This window comes from Chroicocephalus ridibundus, chromosome 19 (assembly GCF_963924245.1).
Source record: "Chroicocephalus ridibundus chromosome 19, bChrRid1.1, whole genome shotgun sequence".
Classification (NCBI taxonomy): Eukaryota; Metazoa; Chordata; class Aves; order Charadriiformes; family Laridae; genus Chroicocephalus; species Chroicocephalus ridibundus.
In genome coordinates this window covers 8,856,709-8,875,606 of record NC_086302.1, presented here as the reverse complement: position 1 = coordinate 8,875,606, position 18,898 = coordinate 8,856,709, and the positions used below count along the sequence as shown (strand labels likewise).

The window sequence follows — 18,898 nt, the reverse complement described above, 5'->3', positions numbered from 1 at the left end:
AGCTACTTTTTTTATAATATATAACTTACTGGTTTAAAAGGAAGCCATGACTGCAGCATCTTCAGTTCTTAATAAAAAGACTTGCTTTCAGAATTAAAAAACTGATTCCAAATATGTGCACTGAAAAATGCACAACTATCTTCTCAGACAATTCCAGTGGGCTTTGCCCAATTCATTAAAAACAGTTTCAGTTTCTCAATTAGCCAGCCAGCTGACATTTAGTACTCTCAAATAAAAAGGCTGACAAGAGACAATTCAACTACCCAGCAGAGAACATTAGGATGATCAGCTGTTAAGTTCAGAAATGAAATGAGCCTTGGGCTTCAAAAGATAATGAAGAAGTTGATGATGAGCAGTGAAATGATAACCAGACAGACATATGCAGCATGGTCAGAGCAATGCAATTAAGTACTGGAATACAGGTATGAAGATGATTCAAGAACAGTTTTGTTTTTTGTTTTTTTTTTAAATGCTGAAGCCTCAAGCTATTTACTCTGCTGCAAAACAAGTCTCCAAACATAATCACACCTCTAACAGGCACTTGTATACCCATCCCTTCTAGACTACGGCTCATGAACTTTTTGGAAGATATCCTATGAAGATCTGCAAGCTTGAGCAAGGAAAAAAAAAAAACATTTTTCTTCAGACAGAAAAGTAATGATTTTACTAAAGCTGTCTTGACTTGAAGGGCAATTTTAGAGATGTAATACAGCCTCACATTGTTTCTCTGTCAGATGCCACTTCTTTATGCAACCAGTGAGGAAGTTTTTCATAGCTACATAGCACATACATAAACACACGCATTCTCTACTTGACAAAGAGAAATTATTTTCTAACCAATTCAGTTTACTGAAAAGCAGCTGTGACTACAGCCTAATCACAGAATAAATAAAAAAAAAATGGTACTCAAAGACTACAATAATGCTTACCTATCATTACAAGCATTAGCTGAATTCTCAAAGCGCTAACCGAACGTGAAGTTTCTATAGGTTACAAAAATCATGGAAAACATAAATCAGATAGATGTCTGTTTGCTAGATAGCCTCTGTGAGATCTCAAAGTTGAAACACTACAGAGCAGAGGGGGTTTAGTTAAACTGAAAATGCTTTGGGTAGAGTTACCATTCTAAATTCCTCTTCTCAAAAATGCATAGGATGATATACACAAAAAGAGATATATGGAGGGGGTTTTGTTTGTTTGTTTTCACCTTTTTACTACCTTATAAAATCAGTTACTTACACATATATTGTCTTCTCTGTACGCAAAAAAAATAAAAAAAAATAAAAACACCCACACCAAGAACTGTGAGGCTAAGCCAAAACATAAATACAGAAAAGTTATGTGAAACAATTACAAGTACCTTCTAAATTTCAATGGCTTATGGTGATGCTCCCAGACATCATTTTTTTGTGAACCCGGAGTAGCTTTCAAGTGCCACACACTCAAAAGTTTAGCACTGTTCTCAGTGTTGCCTATAACTGAACAAAAGGTTGATGGCTATTCTGTGTCCAGGGAGAAACACTTCATCTGCAGTTCAATAACTCAAACTTCTGACAGGCAAGACTTGCAGCCTAACGGCAGGAAAAGACATCTACATACACGACAAATATACACCAGTGTGTGGAGCAATATCTAACCCCTCAGTATCACACTACTACACAGCACCACAGCTGATCAAATGCTTTTTTAAGTAGGCGTGTAGACAACGTAAATTAAGTCTCAGCATTTTAATTCACTAGCCGCATGGTTTAGTTTTGCTTAAGAATTAGTATCCTTACAAAGAACTTATGTCAAATGCAGAGCATGTTCACTGTCCAGAAAAGTTCCATTTGGGTGTTCAAATTTTAGTTGTTTCCTGTCACATAAACTTAATTTAGAAGACTTTCTTAAAGAAATTTACTCTGGAAAAATCTGAAGTGACATAGCTGTCAAAATATTCAGGTCCTGACAGCATCCAGAAGAAATTTATTTCTTTTCACAGTTATAGCACTAGATGCCCTGCTGGCTTTGCAAGCTTGGGCTGAAATCTGAGATTAGACTGACTTTTCTTCCTGAATGATCACCAACAAGCAAAATTACATCTCTTACAATACTGAATCTGCACTCTGAGTTCAGCAGAGATATGTGGGTGAAAGTCACGTATATAGCTGAAATAGATGAAAGAGATATTTTAGCTCTTCCTCTAGATAACATCAGCTACGTGTAGCTATCAAGGAAATATTTTTAACTGAATTTTATCAGTAAGGAAAACAATTAATTTATTAACATTTTTCTTATCCCCTAAAAAAATACTAAAAGCATGTTAAAGACAAATGATACCTATGTTTGTATACACAGTGTGTCCATGTGACTCAGCCTATGACAAGCCAGGCCACATAGAAGAGCACCCACACAAGAATGTTTCATCTGCATTAAGTAACTCAAATACCTAGAAAAAACAGAGATTGGTTGAAACTAAATGATTTTAAGTGTGGATTATAAATAAAGGATTATGTATATTAGTATGTGTTGGATATGTATTTGTTTTTAAAACATACAGAAATGCATGAATTTGAAAGAGTGTACACGAAAGTGTACCAAATGAGCAGCAGTCATAAATACACATTAGGGACAACTTCATATAGTCAAGGAGAATTTCCACTGGTGCCTGAGAAGTTATCTAGCTTCCCCACCTCAGAGCTGCAGAACTGAGTGTGCAGGGAAGGGGAGGATTGCTTTGTTTCAAACTTCACACTGCTGTTGCCAACAATGTTTTCCTGAAGACTGTGAATGATACAAAGCACGGTGTAAGACATACACTATCTTTCACCTAGAATTCCTGCGCCTCAAAAGAATAATTTGCTAAGTAACTACTGCCTTTTTTAAGCTCTAATCCTACGACAAGTAGGAGGTTAAAACTACAGGTGCTTCTAAGTTACCTAGAAACAATTCTTTTTCATGTTTGATAACTCACATGGCTCAAATAGTACTTTTTCCTAGAAAATGAAAGAAAAAAAAAAATAACGCACACCTGAGCCTCACAGCGAATGCCATCTTGAAAACAGAAACCTGATCTCAGCCTCAATCTGACAATCACTGATTAAACAGCGGTGACGTTGCTATTCCCTGCATTTTATACCATGCCTCTAGCAGAGATTGCCACCCACAGACTATCTAAGTATAACTCCATCGAATTAATTATAAATTCATAGTCTAGTTAACTAAAACATGCTTAGTAACAACTTAAGTGAACAGGAATGGCAATTTCTGGCAAAGGGACAATATCTCAAACTACCATAACCAACTTCACAGAAGATTATCCACCAGTGCTGTTTTCAGCCTTCTGCTACGTGATTTCTGATTTCATGGAGGAACTAAATTGTACTTGTTTAGCTCAGGTGCACAGGAAGCATAACTAAATCATACATAAAAGCTTTGCACCAATCATTCAACTTGCTTATGTTACTATTCCTTCTACCCAATATATTATTTGTGTCAAACATTTAAGTTATACCACATTAAAAACAGCACTGAGGAGAAATTTTGGGATTGTTGTTTGTTTGTTTTTAACTTGGTTGTTGGGTTTTTGTGGGGTTTTCTTTTTTTTTTTTAAATGAACCACAAGAAAAGCGTAATCCCTATAAAATTATGCTTTACACTTCAAGAAGGCTCTTGTCAAAACAGGAAGATAAGGAACACATGAGTGAAGGGGAGATAACGACTCACATTAAAAGACTGAACTGGGGGTTAATTAAAACCTCACTTGTTCACAACATTACTGGCACAGCCCTTTATTTTTTACATGAAGGCATTATAGCCATATGTACCATATCTTATTCAATCACAGCAAGTACATTTTTAATAACTTCGTTATGATATACTATATTAGCATCAATTACAAGACGACTTGTTTCAAAGTTATCACACCCTGAAGACCTTTACACATTAGCCAGGTTGCCATACCAGCATTTCAGCAGTAGACTATCTTCAAAACTAAGTGTAGTTAGCACCCTCACCGCTCCAGTGGAGAGTTCTCAGTCTTTCCCACTCCATAACCCCATGGAATGAAAAAAATCTGAGAGCCTCCATCATGGTGCTAAGCAAGAGACTAGCCCAGCCTGTAGAGAAACTATGCTTCAGTATCTAACACAAGTATCGTGGGAGATGACTTTACCACAACAGCTTAGCAAGGTGCACATCAGTGCCATTAAAGTACAGCACTGCCTGCATCAGCAGCTACTACATTTTGCTAACCTGAACTCTAAAGCCTGGACATGCCCATTCCTAAGTGGAGCTGGCCATTCATAGCTCATCTGATCGTCTGGGTTGTACAGACCAACGTTCACGGCACTCCAGTTCAACACAACACTTCAACAAAAATGAGCTTTGTTCTGACGAATTTATCTTTAAAAAATTTTTCAGATCTTTGCCTAAGAAAGCAGGGAATATTCCTTTTTTTGACAAAACTAGTAAATTGAGTAGTAAATTGACACTCAAATGTTATTCCAACAGTGTTCACATCAAGACAGAAAAACTGAGAAGTAACGGTATTAAGAACTCATGGGAAACACAGTTTCTAGGATACAAAATTATGAAGCAAACTCTGCTAGTTTGCAAACACCACAGTTTGCATAAATTAAGAAAAATTACACTGCAAGATGCAGAACTTTGGTTAGATCACCTTTACTTTTAGAAGAGACATAAAAAGATCAGTGTTATACAAAGTGTAATTTCAAAAGGGAGAAAAAAAATAAAAAGGAAGAAAAGAGCTTCATGAGCATCAACATCCTTTGCAGCATAAACGCATCACTGCTGGTGGGATGCTTTAGTGCAGTATGCAGGGAAGGGGAATCCAAGCAACTTTTTCAAAAAAAGTAATCCAGCATAATTTAAGTACATAATTAGCCACGTTCAAAAACTGACAGGTAAGAAGGGCGCTAAGACCCAGTGACCAAAGCCTCATTTTAAATATAACAGTAATAATGACGTACTTATGCAAAACTTTTTAAGATTTAGTAAAAGCTTGTGGTGAAACATCGTTTAAGAAAAACAATATCTTAGCAACAAAATTCTGGAGCATTTCTCCTTCAGAGCATTTGACAGGCGTTACTCTCAACGGAAGCACTAAGCGCGCACCGGAGAGCTGCGAGGAGCAGCCGGGCTGTCTGCCCTCCCCACAGCCGGCTCTATCGCGACACACGCTACGCGAGATCCGCGAGAGCGCTGCGACAGCGATGCGCTTTCTGCCGAAAGCTTCCCCCGCTCCCCACCGGCACATGGCAGCGCGTCCCGCTGACCTGGGGCGCCGGGCGGGGATCGAGGAGAAATCGACTCCTCTCGCAGCGTAGAGCGCGTCCCGGCTCCCCGCCGCATGCACACCGCACCCGCGCGGGCGGGCGCAGCGGGGCCGCCTCAGCCCGCCGCCGGCCGCCCGCCCGCCCCCCCACCCCCACCCCGCGCAGGGCCCGCGCCGGGCCCAGCCGCCCTCCCCCACCAGGCCACAGGGCCCGCCCCCAGGCCGCTCCCCGGCGCCAGCTCCCGCCGCTGCCGGCCCGCCCGCCCCACCGCGGCCGGCACCCAGCGACGCCCCCGACCCGCTCTGCTGCGCGGCGCGAGCGCCCCGGGCCCGCCTCCGCCAGCGCCGGGCCTAGCCGGAGCCCGCGGCCGCCCGCCCCGCCGCGAGGCCTGCCCTGAAGCCCTCAACCCCGGCCGCGGAGCACCCCCCCCTCCGCGCGAAGCGGCCCCTGGCGCCCCCCACGCTCCCCGCGGACTCACCGGAGCGGGGCCTGCGCGGCGCAGCTCAGGCCCAAGCAGCGACGGCAAATGGCGCGCGCTCCTCCTTCTCCTCATGGACGGCGGCGCGACCCCGGCAACACGCGGGGTTTCCCGGAACTGTTTCCAGGGACCACTGCTTCACCCACTCAGGGCCTCACGCTCTCAACGAGCGGGTGGCGGCGCCTATGAGAAGCGGGAGGCGGGACGCGCCGTTCCTCCCGGAGACCAATGAGAGGGAGGCGCTGTAACCAATGGCGTAGCGCCTTTAGCCCGGCGCGCCGGTAGCCCGGCGCTGGGGGGATTTAAAGGGGCAGCGCCGCCCGTGGCCTCCGAACAAAGGGAGCGCGAGGAGCGCGCGGGGTCGCCCCGCCGCACCTGCCCGCCCGGGCGGAGCCGCCGCCTGAGGGGAGCGGGCTCGGCGCCGCCCGCGTGGGCCTGCCGGCCCAGGTGAACCGGCAGGGCTCGCTCCGGCCCGGAGGCGGGCGGAGCAGCCCCTCTGTGGGCCTGGCTTGGGCGCTGCCGGCGGGCCCTGCTGGAGCCGTGTCCTGTTGTGAGGCAGCCGGTGCTGGGGCTGATCGGGGCCGGCTGGGGGTGAGGAGGCAAAGTGGCAGCATGAGCCTTCTCAGGGGGACTCCGGTGTCTGGGCCTCTGTTCTGTAATTAATCTGGGATTAAATGTAATTTGCCTGCTTACCTGGTTTGCTTGATCAGGCTCTTGATGAGTGCAGACTTGATGCAGTAAATACATAAGTCTGTGGGAAATCAGCTCGTTGGCACCAACGGTGGCGTGCTCTCTTCATCTCCTCGTCCTGCTGCTGTGTGACATAGTGAACGTGTGCATGATCCGGCCGAGCTGAGCCCCGGAGCACGGCTCAAAGTGAATTCAGAGAATCTGTGTGTGTGTGTACATATGGTCATGTGAACCATCCCTCTTCAGTCTGGTAAAGAAATAAAAGCAGTAGCACCCATACCCTCAGAGGAGATCCTTCCAGGAGTTCAACCACAAAATGACTCTCAAGACTTGCATGTACCTGCGTGGTGTATTATGTATGTTTCCATCACTGTTAATGTGGAGCATGGGTTAAAGTTGTATGTGTTACCTGATGTAAATAAAAGAAGCTTTCTGATCCAGAAGTCAGAGGGAAACTCGTACAGCTGTGGGAGGTGTTCAGTCTGTCTCGATGAACCTGTCTGGCAGCAGACACCCTGCTTGTGAAATTTGCATTGCCTCTATTACTTCCCTCTCCAGATTTGGCAGTAGTGACAGCTCTTCTTTGCTGAATGTAGGCTCTGCTGTGGCATAAAGATGGAAAGAGATGTAATTGTTCACAGCCTTATCCGTTTGAGTTCACTGCAGCAGTTTATTTTACCAGGAGTTAAGAATGATAGGTTTAAGGAGTTCTTGCGGCGTAAAAATTGAGAGGAACTGAGGGATCTGAGCACCCGCCCCTTCAGTGGCGCCTAACAAATGTCACGCAAAGCTCTTTAATCATAGAATGGTTTGGGTTGGAAGGGACCTTAAAGATCATCCAGTGCCACCCCCTGCCCTGGGCAGGGACACCTCCCACCAGCCCAGGTTGCTCCAAGCCCCGGCCAACCTGGCCTTGAACCCCTCCAGGGATGGGGCAGCCACAGCTTCTCTGGGCAACCTGGGCCAGGGGCTCACCGCCCTCACAGCCAAGAATTTCTTCCTGAGATCTCATCTAAATCTCCCCTCTTTCAGTTTAAAACTCTTCCCCCTTATCCCATGGCTCCCCTCCCTGATCCAGAGTCCCTCCCCAGCTTTCCTTGGAGCCCCTTTAGGGAGTGGAAGGGGCTGGAAGGTCTCGCCGGAGCCTTCTCTTCTCCAGGCTGAACCCCTCCAGCTCTCTCAGCCTGTCCTCACAGCAGAGGGACTCCAGCCCTCGGTTCATCTTCGTGGCCCTCCGCTGGACCCGTTCCAGCATGTCCATGTCCTTCTTGTGCTGAGGACTCCAGAGCTGCACGCAGTACTCCAGGTGGGGTCTCACCAGAGCAGAGTATGGGGCAGAATCCCCTCCCTCACCCTGCTGGCCACGCTTCTTTTGATGCAGCCCAGGATGCGGTTGGCTTTCTAGGCTGCAAGCACACATTGACGACTCATGTTGAGCTTCTCATCCACCAGCATCCCCAAGTCCTTCTCCTCAGGGCTGCTCTCAAGCCATTCTCTGCCCAGCCTGGATTTGTGCCTGGGTCTGCCATGACCCAGGTGCAGGACCTTGCGCTTGGCCTGGGTGAACCTCATGAGGTTCGCACGGGGCCACCTCTGCAGCCTGTCCTGTCCCTCCAGTGTGTCGACTGTGCCACACAGCTTGGTGTCGTTGGCAAACTTGCTGAGTGCACTCAATCGCACTGTCCATGTCTTTGTCAAAAAGATGTTACACAGCACCGGTCCCAGTACTGACCCCTGAGGAACGCCACTCCTCACTGGTTTCCACTTGGACATTGAGCCATTGACCACAACCCTCTGAGTGCGGACATCCAGCCAGTTCCTTATCCACTGAGTGGTCCATCCATCAAATCCCTGTCTCTCTAATTTAGAGACCAGGATGTCGTGTGGAACAGTGCCAAACACTTTGCATGAGTCCAGGTAGATGGTGTTGGTTGCTCCCCCCTTATCTACCAATGCTGTGGCAACATCATAGAAGGCCACCAAATTTGTCAGACACGACTTGCCTTGGGTGAAGCCATGTTGGCTGTCACCAATCACCTCCTTATTTTCCATGTGCCTTAGCAGAGATTCCAGGAGGATCTGCTCCATGATCGTGCCAGGCATAGAGGTGAGACTGACCGGCCTATAGTTCCCTGGGTCTTCCTTTCTTCCCTTTTTGAAAATGGGAGTTACGTTTCCCCTTTCCCAGTCCGCGGGAACTTCACCAGACTGCCACGACTTTTCAAATATAACGGAAAGTGGCTTAGCAACTTCATCCGCCAGTTCCCTCAGGACCCATGGATGGATTTCATCAGGTCCCATGGACCTGTGCACCTTCAGGTTCCTCAGATGGTCTCGAACCTGATCTTCTCGTACAGTGGGCGGTTCTTCATCCTCATGTTTTGTAATACAGTATCCAGGAGTGAAAGATGGAGTATCCTGAGATATCTCCTGTCAGCTGACAAGTGAACATGATGAGACTATAGATGAATATTGAGGTATGTATGCTTCTGGCAGTGTAATAATTTCAGTTGTGAGCACTGCCAGATCTTACAGCAGTACCTAATGTACTAATTGCCAAAATAAAAGCCTTGATGGCATTGCTGACCCTTTCTTATCTGCTCTGCACTGGTATTTCCCAAGCCCTTTTTGGGTAATTAATTATATGCAGATAGTTGTGAGTATTAGCAGGCTGTAGGTTTTGGGAGTAGGGCGTTTTTTTTGGTAGTTTTTATTTCCTACCCAAAACCAATATTGATTTTGTGTTGAGCCTGACATGGTTTTGTCAGTGCAGGATTTGAGCGTGCTTTTTTTCTGCTAAGAAATTAATAATTTAAGCAATTCATAAATTGGTGTTCATAAGATAGAATTTGTAATTAAACATGGCTTAACTCTTCCACCCCGCATTTTTTAAGAGGGAGGATCTTGTGCTATTGCTTTTTCACTGGAATATTACATTGAAATTATTTCCCTTATAATACTGGTTCCATCGAGCAGTATAGTTGATATTTTTTGCTGTGGTGATGTCTATAAGCTTCGATTCACATGGTAATAGAGCCTTTGTTTACACTAAGAAAGATAGTTCGAAAATCCTCTGCTGGGTGCTGCAGACTGCACGTGGTCATCTGTGATGGGCCCAACTGAACTGTGGCATGAAGGCACCTCTGCATCCTTCAGTACGCTGGCTGTCGGGTGCCTATGCCACCCAGGCGCACGTTGTTAGTTTTGAGTGAATCGTGCTCTCTTTTTCCCCAGTTGAAGGTGGTCCTTTCCTTCCATTTTTACTTTTGGATGTTGTTGCCCTCTTTTGGGGGTTTAACATCCTTTCTTTCTCTAAGCAAGCTCTGCCCTGCTGCTATTCTCTGGATGCTTGACTGTTAAAGGCAGCAGGCCAGCAGAAGAAGCTATCTTCTGTTGTATTGCCATTTCGTATAAGGGTGCCAGAGCTCCAGGCTGGCTGTAGGTCTCAGCCCTTTGGCTTACAGACCAGATTCTGGTATATCGCTTCGGAATACCTGCAGGTACTGCCACCCTAGCTTCTGCGTGTGCTTCGGCAGCCACTATACAATAGTGTACAATAGCGTACAATGGTGTACAATAGCGTACAATGGTGTACAATAGCCTCAGCCCCGAGTGATGTGAACAGTGAACACCTCTAGCCAGCACCAAGCCACGGCCTGCGGGTAGTAGGGCTGGTCCAGCGCCAGACCAGCAAGCTGAGCCTGAAAGGAGGTCCTAGATGCTCTGGGACGAAGAGTAATTTCAAATTTTTGATAGATTTTTCGATTTTAATTTTTGCTAGAAAATCCTGGAATGACACTAGCTGTCCCTGATCGGAACTACACAGATGTACACAAGACCTGATTGTGACCTCCATGGGCCAAGGCCAGGCAGAACAAAAACCGTCTTGGAACCAAGGACAAGGTTAATCTCTGCTGCAGACAGCTGGCCTACGTCAGTCTGGGGGGGCAGGCGACAAGTCTTGCTGCCTCGTGAGCGTGCAGAAGGTTATGGTGTCCCTGCAGCCACCAGCTGATAATGAAGTGAGGCTGCCTTTGCTTTTCTGATTCCTTCAGCACACAGGAGTCCCTGGATGCTGCAGGGGAGAAAAGTGAGCGTGTCCATTAGCAGACAGAGCGAAAGAGGTGAAGGGATCAGGCTTTTCGGCAGCTGTATGTATTCACCCTGCGACCTGTTGACATTTTCCTATTGTCTTAATGGCCAGAGGTTGAGTTTTGCTGGGGCTTGGCCTGTTCCCATCAGTCGGCCACTCCTCTTCCAAGCTTGCACTGAAATTCCTTTGTTTCCACAAAAGTGGCAAGATGACAGAGTTGATTCTGCTGTAGCTTGTGTGTGAGCTGTTAGCATATATATATATGGTATATGACATTTTACAGTGCTTTAGACTTTTTATTCTGACCAATTATGGGTGCAGCTATTATGGATAATGTGTTGTGGACACGCCTGCCTCTGGCAAACATCTTGTTCTCTGGTGCTCCGCATGCAGCTCTTCTCATGTGTTTACCAAAGCCCCGGCTTCCAGTGAGAGGAAGTTTGTCTTAAAAAAACCCAAACAATTACAGGCTTTATTTATCAGTAAGGAACTTTCTGAAAGTTCCACCCCCCTAAAGCAAGGAAATCCTCAGGCAAATTTCTGCCTACAGAGGCCATGCTGCTGTTATTACCATGTTATTTTTTGCACATACATTTATTTTGCCTTGCACAGAGCCAGATTATTTGATTTTGGGAAAACGTAAGTATATGCTTTGTCTTTGTCCTACCTCGTTCCCCTTGTCTGTTCTGCAGTGAGGAGGACTAGCATGACAAAAAGGACCAAAGAGACCAGACTGGGCAACCTGGGTGTCTTGCACTAAAACCAGCTTGCTAAAGATCTTAGATATATCACTGTCCTCTCTTGTCACTTCTGTCGTCACCCCAAGGTTTCTTGGCAATTTTGTGTTTGTGTAGGATGCAGCACAAACTAAGTGCCTTGGGAAAAAGCCTCTGTTTGCTGCATCAGTAATCACCAGCTTGGTTTACTTCACTCGCTTCTGCAGTGGCCAAGTGGTGTTGGGCCGTAATCTATAGGGGCAAGATACGGACAGAGGGTCTGGGGGTAAGGAAGGATATGCATCTCATTGAAAAGTAAAGGCTTCTCCAAGAAGTTAAGCGTTCTCTGCCGGAATCTGTGCTGTAGGTGGCTGCTGAGAGTTAGGCTGTTGTGAACGGGGTCAGTCCAACCCTGAGGAACAATTGAATGACCAGGATGCACCGGTGCTGGCAGGGAAGAGAGAAGAATCCCTTCCTCTGTGTACCCCTCTGCCTGCAGGACGGGGGGGTCTGTTCATGCCATCAGCCATTCCAGAGCAATTGAGGAAACCCAGAACAATGAGCCCCTCTATGGCCTGTTCTCCGAGTTAAGCACCAGCCTTGCGGCCTTGCCAGCTTCAGACCTCAGCTTCAGGTTCTGGTTGCTCCCTACCAAAACCATCTGGCAGTTGGTATCTACTGATCTCCAAAAGACAACTGAGCCCTGTCCTCCAGGTCGCACTGGAGTGAGGAGGAGCTCTAGGAAGGTCTCCAGACAGCTTGTACGTTCTTAACCCCCCAGCGATCACGTCAGGTCTGAGGTGTAATCCTCTTTTACTCCCCAGCACTCCTGCTCTGAAATGGAGTTCGCCAGCAAACACAGGCACTGGAGTGGCTGCAGTCTGTAGCTGGCATCTCTCTATCTACTGTCCCTGGAAGTGGGTGACTGAACCACAGATACACTACTTGCTCCAAGTCACACAAATGCTCACACAGTTGTTTAGAAGCCCCATGGTATCGCAGTGCGCTCCAGGATACCAAACGCTGTTGGTGAAACATCCATCAGACCAAATGCAATTATCTTAAATCACCTCCGCCTTCCTGTAGCAGAAGTAATTCTGGTAAGAGGTATACCTGTAGCTCAAACTCGGACATCTTTCGCATTTACCTGTCATGTTTTTCATTTCAAGCACTGTGAAAGGAGCTCCAAAAACAAACACGTTACAAGCCTTCAAGCTGGTGCTTTTGCCATATTGCACTCCACTTGGAAGAAAAACCTTATTAAAGCACCCCAGATCCTGTACGCTCACCTGTGATGGGCTACTGCTGTATCATAAGCGTCAGTAACAAGCAACATCCATCTATGTCATTTGGTAGCTTATTGCAGAGACTGGCAGTTCAAACTTCAATAGAAGAAAAAACAACCTCTGATGAGATGCAGTGCAGAGAAACTACACAAAACGAGATGATTTAACACCTGCCTTCCAAAAGGCAGAGGTCCCCCTCGAACCACCTTTGCTTCTGATCAGACACTATACAAACTCATTCTTCTTGCTAACCCCAGGGAAGAGGGAAAGACATTTCTGCAACTGAATCTCCGTATAAAAGATTTTCATGAGCACCAGAACCAGCACAAGAAAAGGGACAGGGTGCTGTGGCCAGGACTGAGGTGCTGGGAGCTCTTGTAGGAGCTCGGCTGCTCACACGATTGCCCTGGTGCAGGAGATGGGGTGGGTGAGGTGCTTGGGCTTTCTAGAGCCAAGTTCAGGAGAGGGATGTTTTGCTGTGCAAAGGTATTTGCACAGCCAAGGAAATGAAACAGTTCCTGTTAACTAGGAATGGCCAGCGTCACTGGCATTAAACTAAAGCAAACTGGTTTCAGGGAGATTTAGGTTATTGGGACTTCCTGGAAGAGGAGGTCAGTGGGTAGAATGCATGAGGGAAACCTCATCACGAGGACAAATTGAACAGACACTACCCGAGGCATCAAGGTTCACAGCCAGGTGGAATCCCTGGTAGGAGGATGGCTGCAAAATCAATTATGCCAGCTGGATAAAAATAGAGACCTTTCTAATTTAGCAAAGGTAATTTCAAGAGATGGGAGAAGACTGCTCCCACCACGCACTCCTCCCCCCGCCTCGGTGCTTCTTGCATTCGGTTGGTGGTGATTTTGGCACTTTTGGACTCCACAAGCCATTCAACTTGCTAACCTAGCAAAAGATTCCTGGGGCTGAGAACAAAAACAGAAGCTGGTGAGATGACAGCTGACTGACTCCCTCACGAGCCCAACATACCCGGGACAGTGAAAGGGAGGAGTGGTGGAAGCAGGAGGGAGACAGTCTGCTTTACACAGCGGCATCATTAATCCATTTGGCTTCTCCAGCAGCCATAGGCTGGGGGCATGGCTTTATAACCATTGTCTGCCGGTCAAACCGCCGCTGAAAGGGCCTCCTCTCCCCAGCCCACTTGCTAGGTCAAGATCTACAGCTGCCTGTCCTCATCGTGCCTGCTTCCATTGCCATAACCTGACAGAAGTTCACGGTGATTGCAAAGTAGTGAATTAACTGGACTTTCCTCTCCAGAAAATGGGATGGATTTATGAACATGTGAAGGGACCTGGCACATCTACCGGCAGAGGAGCCCCCCTGAAACTTGTGCAAAATGGAAACATGAGGAAAGACGTGTTTCAGAGGGTGCTGGTGGGCAAGAAAACTCTCTGCTGTGTGGCAAGGTACCGTACCGCTGTAAGGGACAGACTGTAAATTCCCTGCCAAGGGGCAGGAGCCCCTCCAAGCCTTCAGTGGAATGCCTCAAACACTCGCAAGGAAATAAATAATGCAGGCCTGGCCTTCAAAGAACTGATAAGGCTCACACTTCTGGCACCTGAAAGTGTGGGAGAACTGTCTTGTGAAGACAGGGTAGTTCTGCCACTCGTGTGGTGAGCTCGCTAGTTCCCAGTTCTCGAGGCCATTGTGTTCAATGAGTGACCTTTGCTTCGTTATCTGCAAAATGCATATGAAAGCGCCCACCCTGCATGTGCTAATGAAGATTATAGAGACCATGCTAAACATGGATGATGATGGCACTCGTCTCTCCACCCAAATCATGCCACATGTCACCTGGGAGAAGGGAAAAACCTGAGACAAGGCTGTCCCTGGCAAGGGGGGCGGACCGTGCTAATTCAGCAAACATAAAAGGGGAAAATAAGTGCCCCTAGGGGGGAACAAAGAAGAAACAACAGAAGAAGATAGTGCCTGGGAAGATTCTTCCCAAGAAAGAAGATTATGCCTGGGGAGATTCCCTGAAAAAGACACTGGAACCAGGACAGGTGATCTCTCTATCTCTGTCTTTTCCTCTGTCTTTTCCTTTCTCTGTCCCTCGATTTCTCTTTTCTCTTAGAATTGTTAAGTAACAGTTAGAGTTGTGAAGTAACGACCTTAAGCACAACCTTAAGTACCGCTTGCCATAAGTTGTCCTGTCCCTGTTGTTCAGTAACACGATGCACACCTCCCCATTTGCCATCATTTGTTATATACCTAACCAATTATCGTGGACTTGTTAAGACCTATACTAACCATTTTGGGAAGCTAATAAATGTTTCAATATGGACCTTGAGATTTATCTCACCTTAGTCCACACTGTTGAGAATTTACGAATCTGAAGTCACTTACCCCCCCTCTTTACTGAGAGTGGGACGTGACAACCGCACACCTGAATGCCGGGGACTTCAGAGTTTGTGACACCTCTCCTGGTGGCATGGTAGATGGTGGCGGTGCAAATCCAACACTCTCCCAGCAAACCCCCTCTCCCTCCGGGCTCTCGGCAGAGGCTCTGTGGCTGAGCTTACATGGCAGAGTTAAGGTTTCAGTGGTGCACAAAAATGCAGCGAATCACAAAGCCATGAATTCAAGCCTTCATCCGTTCCCTTCAGAACATAAAGTTGTCCTAGTATTTATTTCAGCTATTCCATAGCCCACTGTAGCTGCGATGCCAAGAAATTGGTCTTCGATGGGGACATCTCACAAGGGACTCCGCAGCTTTTGGGGGCAGCCAACCAGCGGACAGATACAGTAGCAAAGAGATTTTTAAATGAGTAAAAATGTGGATATTTAAATGCGTAAAAACGAAACAGGTCAATAGTATATTGCTTTTCACGAGGCAGTTCTTCCCAGTGTGTTTCATATTCCCAGGGAGGTGGGGAGAAGGAAGATATTAATATCTTTGGCTCAGGTTAATTGGCCCCAACTAGGAAGAACAAACCCCACAGAGAGCCCTACACACAACCTCGGCACAGCTCACTGCAGCGCCACCTCCCACAGGCTGAGCACAGCCGGGCACAAACACACTTCACAGCGCAGCCTCTTGTCGCGGGCGGAGTGATTAACTTCGCTTGTAAGAGAGTAGTGAAATGTTTATTAACATAAAGCAGTGATTTAACAAAGTTAGCAGTGAATGCGACAGTGTTTTACGAGATTCGATGCCAGGATACACTTGGTTATTTACTGCATAGAGGTCAGGGTCAGACGAGCCGTCAGGGAGACCCTCCCGTTGAGTCATGAGGTTCGGAAAGGACGCCCCAGCTTCCTAAACTCCTTCTCAGAGAGGAGTCTGGGTGCGGCTGGATCCAGTCCTAGTCCCAGACTTGGTCGACGGTTTATGTCTAAAGGATTAGATATGCGCAATCAATCCTTATATCACTTAGTGAAGATTTCAAAGTTTAGCATGCTGTTAGTCGCTGACCGAGAGTCTGTTGCGGCAAGGAATCTCTCGACCTGGAGGAGCAGAACCTTAAGCGAGTGTCCCCACTCAAGGGGAGATCCCGTCGCGCAGCCTGCTGCTGTGCAGGAGAGCTCAAAGGGCTCTTGGGCTGTCCGCTATTTATGGAGTAAGAGCGTTGACCTGTAGCCACATTCGCATGGGAACAAGATACCGAGGTTCCCACTCCAGACAGTGTTTTGGTTATGCTGCCAGCCATCCCCCACAGCCCAAGTGCAACTCATCACAACTCCCGCTGATGGCCATGGCTTGAGCAGGAGCTGGGGGGGGAAAAGGGGAGAACACACCGCCACATCTCCTGTGCACGGCTGATCACACGGGTGACGCTTTCACTGAACACCAGTTTCTGAGGGCACGGACTGTTCATCAGAGTGACAGCACTGTCATTTACTCTGCAGACAAGGTGCACCACCAGCTGTGGCGTTCCTCGGGGGAAAGAGAGTGGCCCAAGGGGAGAAAGAGCTGACTGGGAACGTGCGAGTTACCGCAGGAGAAACCAGGCACCTCCAGGCAGCCAGTCACCCCCCCTCAAAGCACTTTCTCCTTCAAAGGCGCCGATTTGCCTCCTGCTGCTTCAGACCGAGCACTTCCAGCCACTTCTACCCCCAGTCCAGCTTCTTCGCAACACCTGGCAGTGTAACATAAGGTACCATAACGGAGGGTGGCTTTTGCCAGTGGTAGAAACTATGTCTGTTCAGGCAGATCTACAGCCACGACAGGGCAGGTGTGGAAGGAAAAGCTGGTTTCTCACCAGCCCATTTTTATTACATAAAATCCCCTTCTTGTCAGGGCTTAGCACAGTAAGGCCACACTACTTCAGCAGGTCACTTGCCGTATGTTTTACGATGGATTTCTTATATTAAAATGGCACAAGTGACTGAACCTGCATCAAATTAATCTTAATACATCCTTCTTTGGAAAGGGACTTACATAAGGAACATTGAGAACTAGACACAGAAAAAACACCATTGGGCAAGTATAGAACAATAGAATCGTTTTGTTTGAAAGAAACCTTTAAGATCAAGTCCAACCGTTAATCCAGCACTGCCAAGCCCACCACTAAACTGTGTCCCTCAGCACCACGTCTACCCATCTTTTGAATATCCCCTCCAGGGATGGCGACTCACCCACTGCCCCAGGCAGCCTGTTCCAACATTGACAATCCTTTAGATGAAATTTTACCTAATATCCAACCGAAACCTCCCCCGGTGCAAGCTGAGGACATTTTCTCTCATCCCATTACCTGCTCCTGGGGAGAAGAGATCGGCCCCCCCCGGCTGCCCCCTCCTTTCAGGCAGTTAGAGCGAGAAGGTCTCCCCTCAGCCCCCTTTTCTCCAGTCTGAACACCCCCAGCTCCCTCAGTTGCTCCTCACCAGACTTGTGCTCCAGACCCCTCACCGGCTCCATTGCCCTTCTCTGGACACGTTCCAGCCCCTCAAGGTCTTTCTTGCAACGAGGAGCCCAAATCTGAGCACGGCCCTTGTTAAAAGTCTTTGCAGAAAAGGACGCTAATGTTGAAGTCAGAATCTCAGCCACCTTGTTCCAGAACTTGCGCCGCCACAAGTGAAATCACTGTGACTTAGAAGTATTTTTCCTCTCTGTTTATGGCACTAAACACTCAGTGCAACAAAAGAGCCTTAGTTTTTACTGATATTCTGCTAGTTCAGCAGAGAGCCATCTCCTGCCTACACCACACTGACAGTTTCCTTGAGACAAGACAGTTATTTCTGTATGAACAGGTCCCTACATAGTTATCATTGTTTACCCATCCTTTCTTGCAGCTTTAGCTATAAAGTTAGCACACTAAGTACAAATGGTCATTTTTTTCAAATATATCTAAACAAAATACTGAAGTTCTGTACAGGACTGCCTACTCGAGTATATCCTTATTTTGGAAGAACAATGAAACTTAAAACCATACAGTGGATTGTATTTTTTTTTCATTAAACAGTTACTGAGCAGAAAAAGAGAGAGTGAGTAGTTTATTTGACATTGTTGCAGACCACAGTATAATTGGACGATTTTTGGATTATGTTGGCCAAAGCGTACAGTCTTCAACGCTGTTTTACACCACAATCAGTATTGGCCATGCACATTCAACAACAGCATCAGCTTAGTCATCATCTTTAAGTTTCTTGATCTTATGCTTATGGCGCTCAATTTCTTTCTGCAGACGCTCTATCTCTTTCTTGTGGTGATCGATCTCCTCCTCATGGTGTTTCCGTAAGGCAGAGAGCTGCTCCCTCTCTTTCTCCCTGCAAGAAAGCACGGCACAAGGTGCAGCACCCGACGTTCGCCGCAGCCCTCCCGCGCGGGGCCGCGGAGCCGAGGCAGCGGCGAAGGGAGGGCCGGGCCGGGCCGGGCGCCTGGCAGAAGCCCAGCACTAGGCCGCCGTACCGGGGGGGCCCCCCGGGTGGAGGCCGCCGCAGGCCGCTCACCTGAAGTACCGCTCCTCCTCGGCCGCCTGCTTCTTCCCGAAGGCGCCCCCGGCCTCCCGGATAGCGCCGCCGCCGCCGCCGCCCTTCCCGGCTCCTTTGCCCAGCTCGCCCAGCTGTGGGGAGAGACGGCGGTGAGCGGCGAAAGGACGGACGGAACCCCCCAGATCCCCCGCCCCACGCACCCACCTGGTCGGCGCCCGACCCCGAGCTCCAGCGCTGCTGCTGCGCCAGCAGGGCCCCACGCAGGCCGCCCCGCGCCACGGCCACCACCGCCGCCATCGTCCGCCTGCCCTTGGAGCGGACGGGACCCGCCCCCGCCCCCGCCTCACAGTCCGCGCATGCGCAGTCTCCGCCCTCCGCGCCCGGGCTACGCTTCCTGCGCGGCGGGAGCTCCCCCGGCCGGCGCAGTGGTGCGGGTTTGACCCTGCCCTGCCCTGCCCTGCCCTGCCCTG

General features: G+C 48.1%; 2 protein-coding genes across 20 annotated transcripts in view; both read right to left on the bottom strand.

Annotated features, from left to right (window-relative positions):
• HNRNPR (heterogeneous nuclear ribonucleoprotein R) overlaps nt 1-5,909 on the bottom strand; it is a 47,896-nt gene extending 41,987 nt beyond the window's left edge. For 16 of the 19 annotated variants that reach the window (XM_063355983.1, XM_063355987.1, XM_063355993.1 and 13 more), the window contains exon 1: nt 5,755-5,907. In XM_063355983.1, the coding sequence (XP_063212053.1) occupies nt 5,755-5,829 (75 nt within the window). In that variant the 5' untranslated portion in view covers nt 5,830-5,907. Of the gene's footprint in view, nt 1-5,754 lie in introns of all 19 variants that reach the window. The other 3 variants (XM_063355999.1, XM_063356000.1, XM_063356002.1) reach the window with 3 other exon arrangements.
• Nucleotides 5,910-17,975: 12,066 nt separating this feature from the next.
• On the bottom strand, nt 17,976-18,792 carry ATP5IF1 (ATP synthase inhibitory factor subunit 1). Its single transcript, XM_063355820.1, has 3 exons — nt 18,633-18,792; nt 18,447-18,559; nt 17,976-18,263 (listed from the first exon to the last, which is right to left on the bottom strand). Exons 1-3 carry the CDS (start codon nt 18,723-18,725, stop codon nt 18,122-18,124), a joined length of 348 nt encoding a protein of 115 aa, XP_063211890.1. The 5' UTR covers nt 18,726-18,792; the 3' UTR covers nt 17,976-18,121.
• Between the last annotated feature and the right edge of the window lie 106 nt (nt 18,793-18,898).